Source organism: Heterodontus francisci, chromosome 1, assembly GCF_036365525.1.
Source record: "Heterodontus francisci isolate sHetFra1 chromosome 1, sHetFra1.hap1, whole genome shotgun sequence".
In the NCBI taxonomy this organism is placed as follows: domain Eukaryota; kingdom Metazoa; phylum Chordata; class Chondrichthyes; order Heterodontiformes; family Heterodontidae; genus Heterodontus; species Heterodontus francisci.
The window spans coordinates 152,430,953-152,446,658 of NC_090371.1; the positions used below are offsets into that span (position 1 = coordinate 152,430,953).

Sequence of the window (15,706 nt, forward strand, 5' to 3'; positions counted from 1 at the left end):
TAATGTGGATAAATGTGAGGTTATCCACTTTGGTAGCAAAAACAGGAAGGCAGATTATTATCTGAACGGCTATTAATTGAGAGAGAATAATATGCAACGAGACCTGGGTGTTCTCGTACACCTGTTGCTGAAGGTAAGCATGCAGGTGCAACAGGCAATAAAAAAGGCAAATGATATGTTGGCCTTCACAGTGAGAGGATTCGAATACAGGAGCAGGGATGTCTTGCTGCAATTATACAGGGCCTTGGTGAGGCCACACCTGGAATATTGTGTGCAGTTTTGGTCTCCTTATCTGAGGAAGAATATTTTTGCTGTAGAAGGAGGGCAGCAAAGGTTTACCAGACTGATTCCTGGGATGGTGGGACTGACGTATGAGGAGAGATTGAGTTGGTTAGGATTATATTTGCTGGAGTTCAGAAGAGTGAGGGGGGATCTCATCGAAACCTATAAAATTGTAACAGGACTTGACAGGGTAGATGCAGGAAGGATGTTCCTGATGGTGGGGGAGTCCTGAACCAGGGATCATAGTCTAACCTCATAGTAAACCTCTCAGGACTGAGATGAGGAGAAATTACTTCACCCAGAGAGTGGTGAGCCTGTGGAATTCGCTACCATAGAAAGCAGTTGAGGCCAAAACATTGTTTTCAAGAAGGAGTTAGAAGATATAGCTCTTGGGGCGAAAGGGATCAAAGGATATGGGGGGACAGTGGGAACAGTTTACTGAGTGGATGATCAGCCATGATCATAATTAATGGCGGAGCAGGCTCCAAGGGCCAAATGACCTAATCCTAGTCCTATTTTCTATGTTTCTATACCTTCTTTATACAGCCAAGCCTATGGAGACCAATTTAACCCAATCATTACCTTGCTATTATTTGAACAGCCCAATTACAAAAGATACCAGTTATCCATCTGCCCTCCCAAGCCAGGTCAAACTCTCAAGATCTCTGGCTTCCCATGCTCAGATTCCTGTCAGCTGGTAAACATTCCAATGCCAAGTGTGACTAAAGCAAGAAAAACATGGTGGCTTTGGTACTTGGCTATTTTGCCTCGGCTCTATGCACATCTCGGTCTCTGAGGTTATGCTAAGGTGTTTATCTTTTAGTTCTCATGCAGCAGGCTAGTCTGTTTTCATGCTCTGCTAGATTTCTGCTGAAATTTACCTTTTTATCATTTGGTGAATGAAGGCCCAAACCAAAATTTCTCATTAAGTCACCTCTCAACTTCTTTTACCCAGGGCATTTAGATTTTAGATTTAGATTTTAGATTTAGAGATACAGCACTGAAACAGGCCCTTCGGCCCACCAAGTCTGTGCCGACCATTAACCACCCATTTATACTAATCCTACACTAATCCCATATTCCTACCACATCCTCACCTGTCCCTATATTCCCCTACCACCTACCTATACTAGTGGCAATTTATAATGGCCAATTCACCTATCAACCTGCAAGTCTTTTGGCATGTGGGAGGAAACCGGAGCACCCGGTGGAAACCCACGCAGACACAGGGAGAACTTGCAAACTCCACACAGGCAGTACCCAGAATTGAACCCAGGTCACTGGAGCTGTGAGGCTGCGGTGCTAACCACTGCGCCACTGTGCATATCACAAGCAGGAATAAAGTAGTTCAATATAAGATTAAACGTAACAAGAAAAGAAAAGAAATGTACAGCCAGTCATAGTTGTTATGACCGACCGCTCCTGTCAAAGCCCCCAATCAAAATATATAATTCTGATTGTGGTGGGAGAAATGCACTGATAATTCAATCCTGTCACTCCACAGATCGCCTAACATATCTTTCCAAATTAAAGAAAGACCCAGCCAAGTTGTACCATCTATTAACCCATGAATGAGGCTAACCGAACCGGGTGTCTTTAAATCAGCAAATTAACTCTTTAATTGGAAGAACTAAATTCTTAAACACTATGAAGATATAAACAACATTTAGAATAGAAAAAATTAGAGTCCTTGCAAATTTACAGTCCAATGTTGCTTGAAGTCCTCACAGCCGTCCGATGGGGGAAACGGTTCTTCCACATAGAACAGTCCGTAGTGTAACTTCAGCAGTAGGTGATGCTTCCTTCCAATTTCAACAATTAAGAACTTGCAAACAGTTTCAATAGAATCAAGCTGACTTTAGAGTTTTTCAGGGATAAAAGATTGTCACAGTCTAACTTCCCTTTCTTCAATTTCAATTACCAGAGATCTCTGTTTTTGGCTTTACTTTTTTCAGAATTTTCTATTCCTTCAGTTTAAATGGTTGAGAGCTCTTTTTCCAGGTGCTGTCACCACAGCTGTGTGTCTGTGTCTGTGAACTATTAGAACAAACTATCTTCAACTGAAAGCCAGTTTAAAATTGAATTGCAACAAATGTATCGCTTGCTACTCACTCCCAGTGGCTGTATCTATGGTAATGAGAATGCACCCTTTGAATTGCAGCCTCCAAATGGCTGTTTCTGAGGCAATGAAAATGCACCTTCCTATAACTCCTGAGGCTTGCTGGTTCTTACAGCAATACTGATCCTTTGCAAGCCTTAAAGGCAAACTGCATTTCCCGAAAAAAACTACAGGGCCATGACATAGTGTTCAAGTTAGTTTTAACCACCACCTTCTCAAGGGCAATTAGAGATGGGTAATAAATGCTGGCCTAGCCAGCAACGCCCTCATCCAATTAATGAATAAAAAAAAAATTCCCAAGAAAACCCAATGTAGGCATTTCCCAGGATTCTTACTCATGTTCTTGAAAAGTTCTGTTTTTTATTCATGTGGATACTGTCCTGAGCACTAATTACAACGAACCCTAGCTAAGGGGACCTGCACACACCTTTGACCTATTGGGTCAAAAATTAATCTTGTACCACAATTCTTACTTTAAATCTGCAATGTCATTTCCATTTAGCACATAATACTGTGTAGTGTTCAGTTGCAAAATGTTGTGGCACGTGTGCACAGGATAGTAATGAATATTTTTTTTAATTCAGTAATTTAAAAATGGAATTTCAGTGAAAGACAATTACTATTATTAAAAAACTTAATATCAGCTAACAGTAGCATGGTTGAATTGCAGTACGCAGAAAACATGTCAGCGTAAGCTCCTTCTTTTTCTTTTTGCAACCCCCAACACACGAAATGTGACACCTGTAACTATGGTATACTATCAGTATGATGCTGTTATCATGACAGTGTAAGCAAAGACCTGGAGGACTTGTCTCTGTGAAAGAAAATAATTTAATTCTATGTGAGGACTGCATGAAAGACACAGACTGTGACACACTGAAATTGTGACAGAAATTATGGGGTTGATATGCAGAGATAGGGTCTGAACCTTGGGGGGGCAATAGTTGGTATGAAACATGGAAATGGTGGGACGCATAGGTTTCATGCCTCCAATACACAGGATCGCGTGTCCTTCTTAACTATTCAAAGGGCCAATAAATAGATTACATTGGGAAGAGTTGGAGCATTGTAGGAGAGAGAGGGTATGTGATAATTACTGCAGTCCATCTGAGTGATTAACTGAACCTTCAAGCTGTTGTAGCATCGCTGGCATCCTGAACAACAATGTAATCGACTGGTTTTGTGTTGGGGGTGCTATCTTCATCTTGATTCTCTTCCTCTTCTGCTTCCTCCTCCTCCTGGTCCTCATCCTTGCTATTGGAATCCTGAAGATTGTTGAGCAGCCTATTCCTCCTATGCCTCAAATCCTTGCTGTTGTGCTATTTTGTTCAGAGCGCAGCACACAACAATTAGCCTTTAAATGCTTGCGGCAACTGTTGGCTTGCTTAATGACGCATCTGGTTGTACTACTCTCGGTGTTAATTGATGGGTTCCTCAGAGGTATCATCAGTCAAGTTTGAAGGCGGTATGCTTTGTTGTTTAGCAGCCATTCCTAAAGGTCAGTTCCAGGCACGAACAGGTTGGGACTTTGGACTGCTGCTGTATGAAAGCATTATGGCAGCTCCCAGAGAATATGGCACTGACTTGCATGAGCCTTTACTAGAACATTTAGAATGAAATCCTTTGCAGTTGACGAATGCTCCTGGTTAATCTGGCGATGCTTGGATTGCCGTGTGCATGCAATCGATAGCACCTGCACCTGTGGGAATCAAGCCAGAGACGTGAATCAGAGTGCCCACTCATTCTGGCGATTGTAATCACGGGGGAAGTTTACATACCTCCCAGCCCTGGACAACAATCCAGCAGTCACCTACCTCATTTATGTGCAGCTGACTGTCAGACCTCCATTCTTTCTCTGGTAGTACCCTGGAAGAAACCAGAGCCAAAGGAACTGAAGACGGTAATGACTTTCATAGCTATTGCCTGCCAGGTTGAACAGGGTGCAGATCTTCTAAGATCAGCTGATGTGGCAATCTCAACCTCTGAAAGCACTGCTCTTCCAATAGGTCAAGGAAGCTGAAACTCTGTAGAATGTTAGCTGGGTAGTGCCTCCTGCGATCTTCAACTCTCTGTTGCTCTTCTCTCTGCAGCTTTCTTCACAGCACATCCTTGCTGTTGTGGATGCTGATTGGACTTCAGATGAGGAAGACCATCAAAAGCAGCTATGATGCTACCAATCTTGATGTTCTCTTTGTCAACACCTCCAAACTGTGTCAATAAGTCTCTCACAAGTAGTCTCACCAAACCATTTCCCAAAAGGAACTGAGAAAGCAGCTGTGAACATTGAGTCTTTATTCATATTGAGACTTCTGATCTTTAACCAGCCCTGTGAATCATAGAGTCATAGAGAGATACAGCACTGAAACAGGCCCTTCAGCCCACCGGGTCTGTGCCTGCCAACCAACAACCACCCATCTATACTAATCCTACATTAATCCCACATTCCCTACCATATCCCCACCATTCTCCTGCAACCTACCTACACTAGGGGCAATTTGCAATGGCCAATTTACCTATCAACCTGCAAGTCTTTGGCTGTGGGAGGAAACCGAAGAACCCAGTGGAAACCCACGCGGTCACAGGGAGAACTTGCAAACTCCGCACAGGCAGTACCCCGAACCGAACCCGGGTCGCTGGAGCTGTGAGGCTGCGGTGCTAATCACTGCGCCACTGTGCCGCCCTCACTGTGAAGTGAGGCTCAATCACCCTTCCATTTTCCTGATGAGGTACCTGAACTCCAGGGCACTTCGGCACCTAGTAATATCTGGCAGTCTCCTTGTGGGCTGGGGGGAGTGTTCTGATCGGGCACCCTGTGCCGCACGCAGGGAACCCCCAGCAGAATGGGCTGCCCCTAATGAAACACCCCCTCCACGCCCTACACTCCAATCCCACCCCGCCTCACTTTGTTGGGGCCTAGCCGAGTGTCCCTGATGAGGCCCGACCCTGCTTAGCTTTTTTGGAGGTCATCTCGCTGGGTGCAGTCCCAGCAATGGACACCGCTCCCAGTGGCACTGCTGGGACTGTCGAGCTGCCAGTTCTTTGATTGGCCAGCTGCTCTTGGAGGCGGGATTTCGTACCTCAGATGGGTGGGAGCCATGACTGCAGACATTTAAGTGTCTGAGCCACGCAAAATAGCAGAGTAGCTTCCAGGACTGGCAGAAGCAGCCTTGCACCCCTCCCCCCACCCTGCTTTCCAGCTGGTGGGTAAGGCCACCACCTCATTGTGAAATTTCGGCCCAGGAATCCCGAGCTCAAGAGGCGTTAATTTCAAATTGCTGTCAAAATCTAAGGAAAGGAGCCTCATTTAAATATTATAATGATGGATCCACCTTTCCTGAGCAGGTCACCTGGATCCCCAATATCAGCTGCAGTTAAAATAGAAACAGGTGCGTTCACGGTGCCTGAGGTTGGATTTCACAAATTTTATGATTTAACCCCAACCCTCTCCTGCCCATTGTGAGGGGGAGGGTTAAACGTTTTCGCTCTATCTTTCTGGTAGGCTGCAGTGTTATAGCCCACATTTTAAGAAACAAAAAACAGGAAAACTAGTTTCTATAACACTACAATAATATTCTTAGAAAGTATTGGGAAAATGCTAAATATCAAGATCAGTTTTTCAGAAATGCTTGCGCAGCTAAATAAATGAACTTCTTTTAAGGGCTCTTGATGTGCAATGAAAGAGCCATTGATCTTTACAACCAACTGATATCAATGACACATCATAAAAGGACTATTATACATCATCCTGAAAATCACAGTGTTGTTAAGACTGATCAACTCTTTGTAAGATGATCAAGGCCACTAGTTTGACATCTTAACAAAAATGGGCAGAATTGCAAATGCAATCCCCAAAATACGAGTAAGAATCCCATCGATTAAAAATTGAATTTGACTTATTCAGTGATGATTATCTATTCTCATTCTCATTTTCTCTCTCTCTCTCTCCTTGAGCTCCTACGAATGACTATTGCAAAACAGCGCCTAGGTGATGAAGAAGTAGGGGCTCGTCACTTTCCTGCACACGAACGTGAGGACCTTGTTCAGCAGTTGGAAAAGACACGGGAACAGGTACAAATTATTCTGTTTACACAATACATTTCTTTAAAAAATGATTTAGTCATGTATTCAACTCTCATCGTATTCCTTGTTTGAATACACTCCCCAACAATTCAGCTTTTACCCAAACACAGTAACTGGACTGCACCTATTAAAGTTACACATCATATCCTGTGAAACTGTAACCTTTGCTCATTGTTTATCCCATTTTCCTCAACATCACCATCACCTTTCAACAACAACACTGTCAAACACTCATTTTCGAATAGGCCTCTGCTGATGATAAAGTTTCCCACAGGAAGTTGGTTAGCAAAATGAAAGCACATAGGATTGGAGGTAATATATTGGCATGGATTAAGGATTGGTTAACAGGCAGAAAACAGAGAGTCGGAATAAACGGGTCATTCTCGCATTGGCAGGCTGTGACTAGTGGGGTACCGCAGGGATCAGTGCTTGGGCCCCAGCTGTTCACAATATATATCAATGATTTGGAAGTGGGGGCAAAATGTAGTATTTCCAAGTTCGTGGATGACACAAAACTAGGTGGGAATGTGTGTTGTGATGCAAAGCAGCTTCAAGGGGATTTGGACAGATTTAGTGAGTGGGCAAGAACGTGGCAGATGGAATATAATGTGGAAAAATGCGAGGTTATCCACTTTGGGAGGAGGAATAGATGTGCAGAGTATTTCTTAAATGGTAAGAGATTAGAAAGTGTAGATGTACAAAGGGAGCTGGGTGTCCTCGTCAATAAGTCACTGAAAGCTAACATGCAGTTGCAGCAAGCAATTAGGAAGGCTAATGGTATGTTAGCCTTTATTGCAAGAGGATTTGAATACAGGAGAAGTGAAGTCTTGCTTCAATTGTATAGAACCTTGGTTAGACCACACTTGGAGTACTGTGTGCAGTTTTGGTCCCCTTACCTTAGGAAGGATATTATTGCCATTGAGGGAGTGCAACGAAGGTTCACCACACTTGTTCCTGGGATGGCGGGACTGTCCTATAAAGAGAGATTAGGGAAACTGGGCCTGTCTTCTCTAGAGTTTGGAAGAATGAGAGGTGATCTCATTGAAACCTACAAAATACTTAAAGGGATTGACAAGTTAGATGCAGATAAGATGTTTCCCCTGGTTGGGGAGTCTAGAACCATGGGACAAAATTTCAAAATAAGGGGAAAGCCACTGAGGACAGAGATGAGGAGAAATTTCTTTACCCAGCCTATTGTAAATCTTTGGAATTCTCTACCCCAGAGGGCTGTGGAAGCTCAGTCATTTAGTATGTTTAAAGCAGAGATTAACAGATTTCTAAATACGAATGACATAAGGGGATATGAGGATAGTGTGGGAAAAAGGCATTAAAGTGGATGGTCAGCCATGATCATATTGAATGGCAGGGCGGGCTCGATGGACTGAATGGCCTACTCCTGCTCCTATGTTCCTATGAAGTCCTCCTCTGGTACTGTTGTTTCCAGGGTCTTACTGATGCCTGTTGTAACAAAGGCACTATGTTGCCTCCAATTATTTCTCTTCCTGTCTTGTGTTCCACTGCCAATGCACTCTATGAGCTGCATCTTTAGTCCCTTCCTCTTCATAGTTTATATGGTCCCTGTTGGTAGCATCATCCAGAAGCTCACATTGATGCTGATCATCCTCACCACCGCCTCCTCCATTTAATCAGCTCTCCAGCATTAAAACTCGGATCATTCAAAATTCCCTGCAGTTCAATGTAGGGAAATCTAAAATTGTCCTCCATCAATCACCTCAGCCTAAGTCATAATGAGCAGAACTTTTGTGTAATGCTCGACTCTGAGCTGAGCACCTTCCTCCATACTCATTTCATTACCAAGATCACTTGTTGCCAGCTCCAAAACATCACCTGCCTTTGCCACTACTTCTTCTCCCCACCACACTGAGACCTAATCCATGCCTAAACACCTCAAGGCTTGACTTCTCTAATCCTCTCCTAGATGACCTTCCCCTCCACAAATTAAAACCCATCTAGAAATGGCACAGCCTGTGACCTAACCCATACAAAATCCCAAACTTCCATCACACTATTCTTTGCACCTCTTGGTCTGCAAGTGCACTGAATTTCAAGGCTGCTTTCTTTGCCTTCAAATTTTTTCATTGCCCCATCCTATCTTATCTTAGTGATTTCCTGTGGTCATGGATTGCTACACGTACCCTATGGTCTTCCAACATTAAGATACTCTTTGTTTTCTGTTACTTGCTGTGGTGGTGGTGGGGGCGGGGGGCGCGAGGGAAGGAGGGGTTTCACTCGGGGAGAGGAGGTGGATAAATCAGTGGGGGGAAAAGAGAGGGGGGGGTGGGGGGAGCGAGAGGAGGTGATCGTTTTGGTCACTGATTCCTGGGGTGTGAGGGTGGAGATTGGGGATCTGGAGAGGATCGGAGGCCTTGTGGTGGGTGGGTAAAGTCGAAGGCCGGGATGTTGGTGGAGGAGTGAGAGGGGGAGGAAAATGTCAAAGTCTGGGGGTTGGAGGGTGGAGATCAGAGGTTTCATGGTGGGATTGGAGGCGTGGGAGGGGGTGGGATGAGGTGGGTTGGGGCCTGATGGCGGAGGCTCCTCAGGCAGGCAATGGATCCAGGAAGTAGGTGTAAAGGCACAACTCCTGAATCCGAACTTCTCACTTTGATGAGACTTCCGGGTTTCCCAACACTTGGGAATGATGATGAGACTTGCAACCTCATTATCTTATTTAAAGTTCCAGCGCTTCTCCTTGGAACAGATTGTTGCTTGCTTATCTTCCAGTCTCAGTTAAAGCCAGAATTGGATGGGTTGGTGGTGGGTGTGGGCTGGGAAACAGATTTCTCAGTCTTTGATACCCCAGCTGACCCAAACCTGCCTTTTTTTGAGTTAACCACCAATCCCCCTCAGTCTCTCAGCCTAGTTACCTTTGCTTTCCTGCTGTTTGGTGCCCACAGATATTCCTCTTTGAAATATCTTTCTGTCCAGGCAAAGTACTACAGAAGTTCAAGTTGGTGATGGAGTTGTAAGCATAAAGATAATGTCATCCAGGTTATCCTTTCCTGTTGCTAATTTAAATTACACCATATTTAATCACCGGTGTAATGCCTGGTTCTGTAGAGGGAGGGTGAGGGGAGGAAGATAGATTGTTCAGCCAAGCCATTTTAGCACTTCTTTAGGGTAAATGATTGAAACGTCATAGAGTCATTTACAGTATAGCATTTGGCCTATCAAGTCTATGCTGCCTCTCCACAGAGAAGTCCAGTCAATCCCACACCCCCTCTCGATCCCCATAGCCCTGCAAGTTTATTTCCTTCAAGTTTTTATTCATTCATAGGATGTGGGTGTCGCTGGCTAGGCCAGCATTTATTGCCCATCCCTAATTGCCCTTGAGAAGGTGGTGGTGAGCTGCCTTCTTGAACCGCTGCAGTCCATGTGAGGTAGGTACACCCACAGTGCCATTAGGAAGGGACTTGCAGGATTTTGACCCAGCGACAGTGAAGGAACGGCGATATAGTTCCAAGTCAGGATGGTGTGCCACTTGAGGGGAACTTGCAGGTGGTGGTGTTCCCATTCATTTGCTGCCCTTGTCCTTCTAGTTGGTAGAGGTCGTGGGTTTGGAAGGTGCTGTCTAAGGAGCCTTGGTGTGTTGCTGGAGTGCATCTTGTAGATGGTACACACTGCTGCCACTGTGCATCGGTGGTGGAGGGAGTGTTGTTGGAGCTGCAGCCATCCAGGCAGATGGAGAGTATGCCATCACACTCCTGACTTGTACCTTGTAGATGGTGGACAGGCTTTGGGGAGTCAGGAGGTGAGTTACTCGCCGCAGAATTCCTAGCCTCTGACCTGCTCTTATAGCCACGGTATTTATATGGCTACTCCAGTTCAGGTTCTGGTCAATGGTAACCCCTAGGATATTGATAGTGGGGGATTCAGCGATGGTAATGCCATTGAATGTCAAGGGGAGATGTTTAGATCCTCTCTTGTTGGAGATGGTCATTGCCTGGCACTTGTGTGGTGAGAATGTTACTTGCCACTTCTCAGTCCAAGCCTGGATATTGTCCTGGTCTTCCTGCATTTCTACACGGATTGCTTCAGTATCTGAGGAGTTGCAAATGGTGCTGAACATTGTGCAATTGTCAACGAACATCCCCACTTCTGACCTTATGATTGAAGGAAGGTCATTGATGAAGCAGCTGAAGATGGTTGAGCCAAGGACACTGCCCTGAGGAACTCCTGCAGTGATGGCCTGGAGCTCAGATGACTGACCTCCAACAACCACAACCATCTTCCTTTGCATTAGGTATGTGCTTGTCCAATTTCCCATTTATTGTCTCCGCTTCCACCAGCTTCATTGGCAGCAAGTTCCAGCTCATTACCACTCACTGCAGATAAAAGCTCTTCCTCATATTCCCCCGCATCTTTTCCCCAAAACCTTCAATCTGTGTTCCCTAATTCTTGTACCATGAGTTAATGGGAACAGTTTTTTCTTGCCTAACTTATCTAAGCCTTTCATAATCTTGTACACATGGAGTCCAGATATAACATCCCTTAAAACAACTGGTATCCCTGTAACCTCAATTTCCTAGTTACATAAATTGCATGACCATTGGCATGCAAATGACAACTTAATTAAAAAAAAATACCCATAGGCAGCAATTACACTGAGGCTTATTCCTGCTTACAGAAGGTAATCACAGTATAGAAGCTTGTAAGAAAGGATTAAATTCAGTTTAAAAATTGAATGTTTTTATTGTTATAATCGAGTTGCGAGGAGTGAACTGTTTATTCTAGTCCCAATTCTCCACAGGTCACAACATATAATTAAATTTTCCCACTTACCAATACATATATTTTTCCCCAGAATAAAACACACCAATCAGGTTTCTTTAATAAACAACAAAATTATCAGCTTCTTATAAAACAAGTCCGAACCAATAATGAATAAAACATACACACCAATTGAAATATTAAAGCCTGTTATTTATCCTCTCACACACACAGACACACACACACATTTACACACACAACCGGTTAACCGGGAAAATAAAAGGGATTTTTGATTAAAGCTGTTACAAAGAAAACAGAAGGGAAAAAAAACACTTAGGCTGAAAAGAAGGTATGGAAAGATGTCCTTTGATTTGGTTTGATGTCCCAAATGCATATAGATGGCTGTCAATAGGACCTTCCTAGAACAGTTCTTTCCAGGTAATGTTGAAGATCAGTTTGGGTAGGCTTTCCAAGGGATGCTGCTACAGAGGCTCCAAATATGTCTTACAGCAGGAATGCAGCAACAACATTTCAGTTCCCACTCATGCGACATGCAAGGTTTCTTTAAACATGCAGGGTTTCTTCAAATACAGGAGCAAATAGGAATCTGAAACACTATATACAAGGTTTGTTTTCAAGAGAGAGGAATGCGCTGTTCTTATTCTGTTGCAGGCAAAACACAAACTGGCTTTTTCATGTTTTGGGTAAATAATTTAAAATATGTATTCAACTGCCCAGTGACTCACCAATATTTTTGTTTTGTTCTGTTGCAGATTGAACGCTTGGATCATGATTATCAAGCAGCTGCTGATGAGCTTCAGGATGTTAAGGTCGAACGTTCTTTCTACCAGGAGAAATCTGACCGCCTAAATCAAGAGATTAATCATATTCTTGGAGGACATGAAAACCGTATTATTGATGTGGATGCATTGTGCATGGAGAACAGGTGATCAAATTCTTTTTAATAAGTTTCTTTACTTCTGGCAGATTGCTAATCAATAATTCTTTATACGACACGTGTGGTAATTATCAGACAGTATAAAATATGTAATTTATCCTAAATGCATGAGAGAAATAGAAATATTTTCCCTGAATGTTCTCATTTTGATTCCTTCCCTTTCTGAAGGTGTTGAGCATGTGGTTCCACTTCTCCCAGTGAAGATTTTTCAAATATGAGATTGGACACTCAGAACTGGTACAAAGCTTGATTGTGGAAGTTACCACAGTCAATTCTAATCCTGTCCTTATTGAGCATCCACATATGCGCACCATCTAGAGGACTGATAATAAAAGAAAAATACTGCAGATGCTGGAAATCTGAAATAAAAACAAGAAATGCTGGAACCACTCAGCAGGTCTGGCAGCATCTGTGAAAAGAAAAGCAGAGTTAACGTTTCGGGTCAGTGACCCTTCTTCGGAACTGACAAATATTAGAAAAGTCACAGGTTATAAGCAAGTGAGGTGGCGGTGGGGCAAGAGGTAACAAAGGAGAAGGTGTAGATTGAACAAGGCCACATAGCTGACCAAAAGGTCATGGAGCAAAGGCAAACAATGTGTTAATGGTGTGTTGAAAGACAAAGCATTAGTACAGATTAGGTGTTAACGGGCTGAATATTGAACAGCAGCAAGTGCAAACCTGAAAAAAAACAGTGGGTAAGCAAACTGAACAAACTAAGATGAAATGAAATAAATGCAAAAAAAAGATTGTAAAAAATGAAAAAAAGAAAAAGAGGACTGATAAGTTGGCTATTTCTTTTATTCAGTTCAAGGTATCAAAGTCTCTAAAATTAGCCTTGTTGAGAAATTATCTGGTCAGCACAGACCATAGATTGATCATGGCACCTCAATCAAGTCAGCTCCATATGGGTAGAATTTTCAGATGGCAGCTACTCAAGGGAGCAGCAGGTCACCTGATCTATTAAAAGCTATCAGAGCACATTCTGTGCTGTAATAGTTCCTATTCATAAAGGAACTACATGCATTATATGAACGGGGAAGCAGTGGCGTAGTGGTAATGTTACTGGACTAGTAATAGAGAGGCCCAGGCTAAGGCTCTGGGGACATAGGTTCGAATCCCACCATGACAGATAGTGAAATTTGAATTCAATTATTAAATCTGGAATTAAAAAGGTAGTCTAATGGTGACCATGAAAAATTGTTGATTGATATAAAAACCCATCTGGTTCTCTAATGTCCTTTCGAGAAGGAAATCTGTCGTCCTTACCTGGTCTGGCCTCCATGTGAATCCAGCCCCACAGCAATGTGGTTGACTCTTAAATGCTCTCTGAAATGGCCTAGCAAGCACTCTGTTCAAGGGCAATTAGGGATGGGCAATAAATGCTGGCCTAGCTAGTGACGCCACATCCCATGAACGAATTTAAAAAAAATCCCAGGCAGCACCATTACCATACCTGGGTATGTCACCAGAGGTGAAGGTACAGTCGGGAGGGAGTGGCCCTGGGAATCCTCAACTTTGACTCCAGATTCCATGAGGTGTCATGGCATCAGGTCAAACATGGACAAGGAAACCTCCTGCTGATTACCAACTACCGCACCCAACACCCTCCCTGCCGATGTATCAGTGTTTCTCCCTGTTGAACAACAATTAGAAGAAGCGCTGAGGGTAGCAAGGGCACAAAATGTACTCTAGGTGGGGGACTTCAATGTCCATCACCAAGAGTGGCTTGGTAGCACCATTGCTGGCTGAGTCCTAAAGGACGTAGCTGCTCGACTGGGTCTGCGGCAGGTGGTAAGGGAATCAACAAGAAGGAAAAAGCTACTTGACCTCGTCCTCACCAACCTACCTGACGCAGATGCATCTGTCCATGACAGTATTGGTAGGAGTGACCACCACACAGTCCTTGTGGAGATGAAATCCCGTCTTCACATTGAGGATACCCTCCATCGTGTTGTGTGACACTACCAACATGCTAAATGGGATAGATTTCGAACAGATCTAGCAACTACAAACTGGGCATTCATGAGGTGCTGTGGGCCATCAGCAGAAGCAGAATTGTATTCACTCACAATCTATAACCTCATGGCCCAGCATATCTCCCTACCATTACCATCAGGCCGGGAGAACCAACCCTGGTTCAATGAAGAGTGCAGGAGGGTATGCCAGGAGCAGCACCAGGCATACCTAAACTTGAGGTGTCAGCTGGTGAAGCTTCAACATAGGAATACTTGCATGCCAAATAGCAGAAGCAGCATGCAATAGACAGGGCTAAGCAATCCCACAACCAACAGATCAGATCTAAACTCTGCAGTCCTGCCACATCCAGTTGTGAATGCTGGTGGAAAATTAAACAACTAACAGGAGGAGAAGGCTCCACAAATATCCCCATCCTCAACGATGGGGGAGCCCTGAACAAGTCAAGGATGAAGCATTTGCATCCATCTTCAACCAGAGGTGCTGAGTGGATGATCCATTCAGCCTCCTCCTGAGGTCCCCAGCATTATAGATGCTAGTCTTCAGCCAATCTGATTCACCCCACATGATTTCAAGAAACGACTGAAGGCCCTGGATACTGCAAAGGCTAAGGGCCCTGACAACATTCCGGCAATAGTACTGAAGACTTGTGCTGCAGAACTAGACGAACCCCTAACCAAGCTGTTCCAGTACAGCTACTGGCATCTACCCAGCAATGTAGAAAATTGCCCAGGTATGTACTGTGCTCAAAAAACAGGACAAATCCAACCCAGCCAATTACTGCCCTATCAGTCTACTCTCCATCATCAGCAAAGTGATGGAAAGGGTTGTCGACAGTGCTATTGTTACAAAAGGTTTTATTTTTGTACTAAAATCTTGGACTTCTACGTGTTTGAAAAAAAAATTAAAAAAGATTTTGCTCGCTGAAAAACACCTGCAAAAATAATTGGAATTCCTGCAATGTTTTGAAAGGAAGTTCAGAACAAGGGTTGAACTTTATGGATGTTTTGAAAGGAAGTTAAACTTGTAAAAGGACAGGAAGGTCGGCAATTTTAAGGAAATCACAGGGGTTTGACCAGAGCAGCTTTTGAACCAGGGGAAGACGCTGTGTCTGGATATCTGACCATGTTCAGGAAGATTCTTTTTTCTCTTTGGACCCTTTAAAAAAGCCTGTGAATTGGACAAAGGGCAGACATTTGAAAATCTTTGCTTGACCTGCCTGGAGTAAAAGAGAAAAGACCCAGAAAAGTGTTACCTCTCTCTGTAAAGGAGACTTGCATCTTTTGAAAAGGAATCCTGCATTTGAAAGGTAGCAGATTCCTGTTGCCTCCAGTCTCTGAAGGATTTCTGCATCCAGTGATTTTCCTGCTACCTCCTATGTTCTAAGAAAATCCTGAAATCTGAAGAATTCTTCTACTGCTAGACTGCTGTTACAAAACCCAAGCAGATCTGTTGCTACATCCCTGATGGAAGACCCATGTGACACCTGCTGCAGTTAAATTACCGTGAACACCTATCCATCACAGACTGATCATTAACCTCGCCTGGAGAGACTTCAAGTGGCA

The 15,706-nt window shown here is 43.8% G+C and overlaps 1 protein-coding gene across 6 annotated transcripts in view; it reads left to right on the forward strand.

The window, feature by feature from the left end:
- Window positions 1–15,706, forward strand: part of ccdc149a (coiled-coil domain containing 149a) — a 184,651-nt gene that overhangs the window by 65,364 nt on the left and 103,581 nt on the right. For all 6 annotated transcript variants that reach the window (XM_068037349.1, XM_068037329.1, XM_068037339.1 and 3 more), the window contains 2 exons: window positions 6,353–6,469; window positions 11,983–12,155. In XM_068037349.1, coding sequence (XP_067893450.1) covers window positions 6,353–6,469; window positions 11,983–12,155 — 290 coding nt within the window. The remainder of the gene's footprint in view (window positions 1–6,352; window positions 6,470–11,982; window positions 12,156–15,706) is intronic.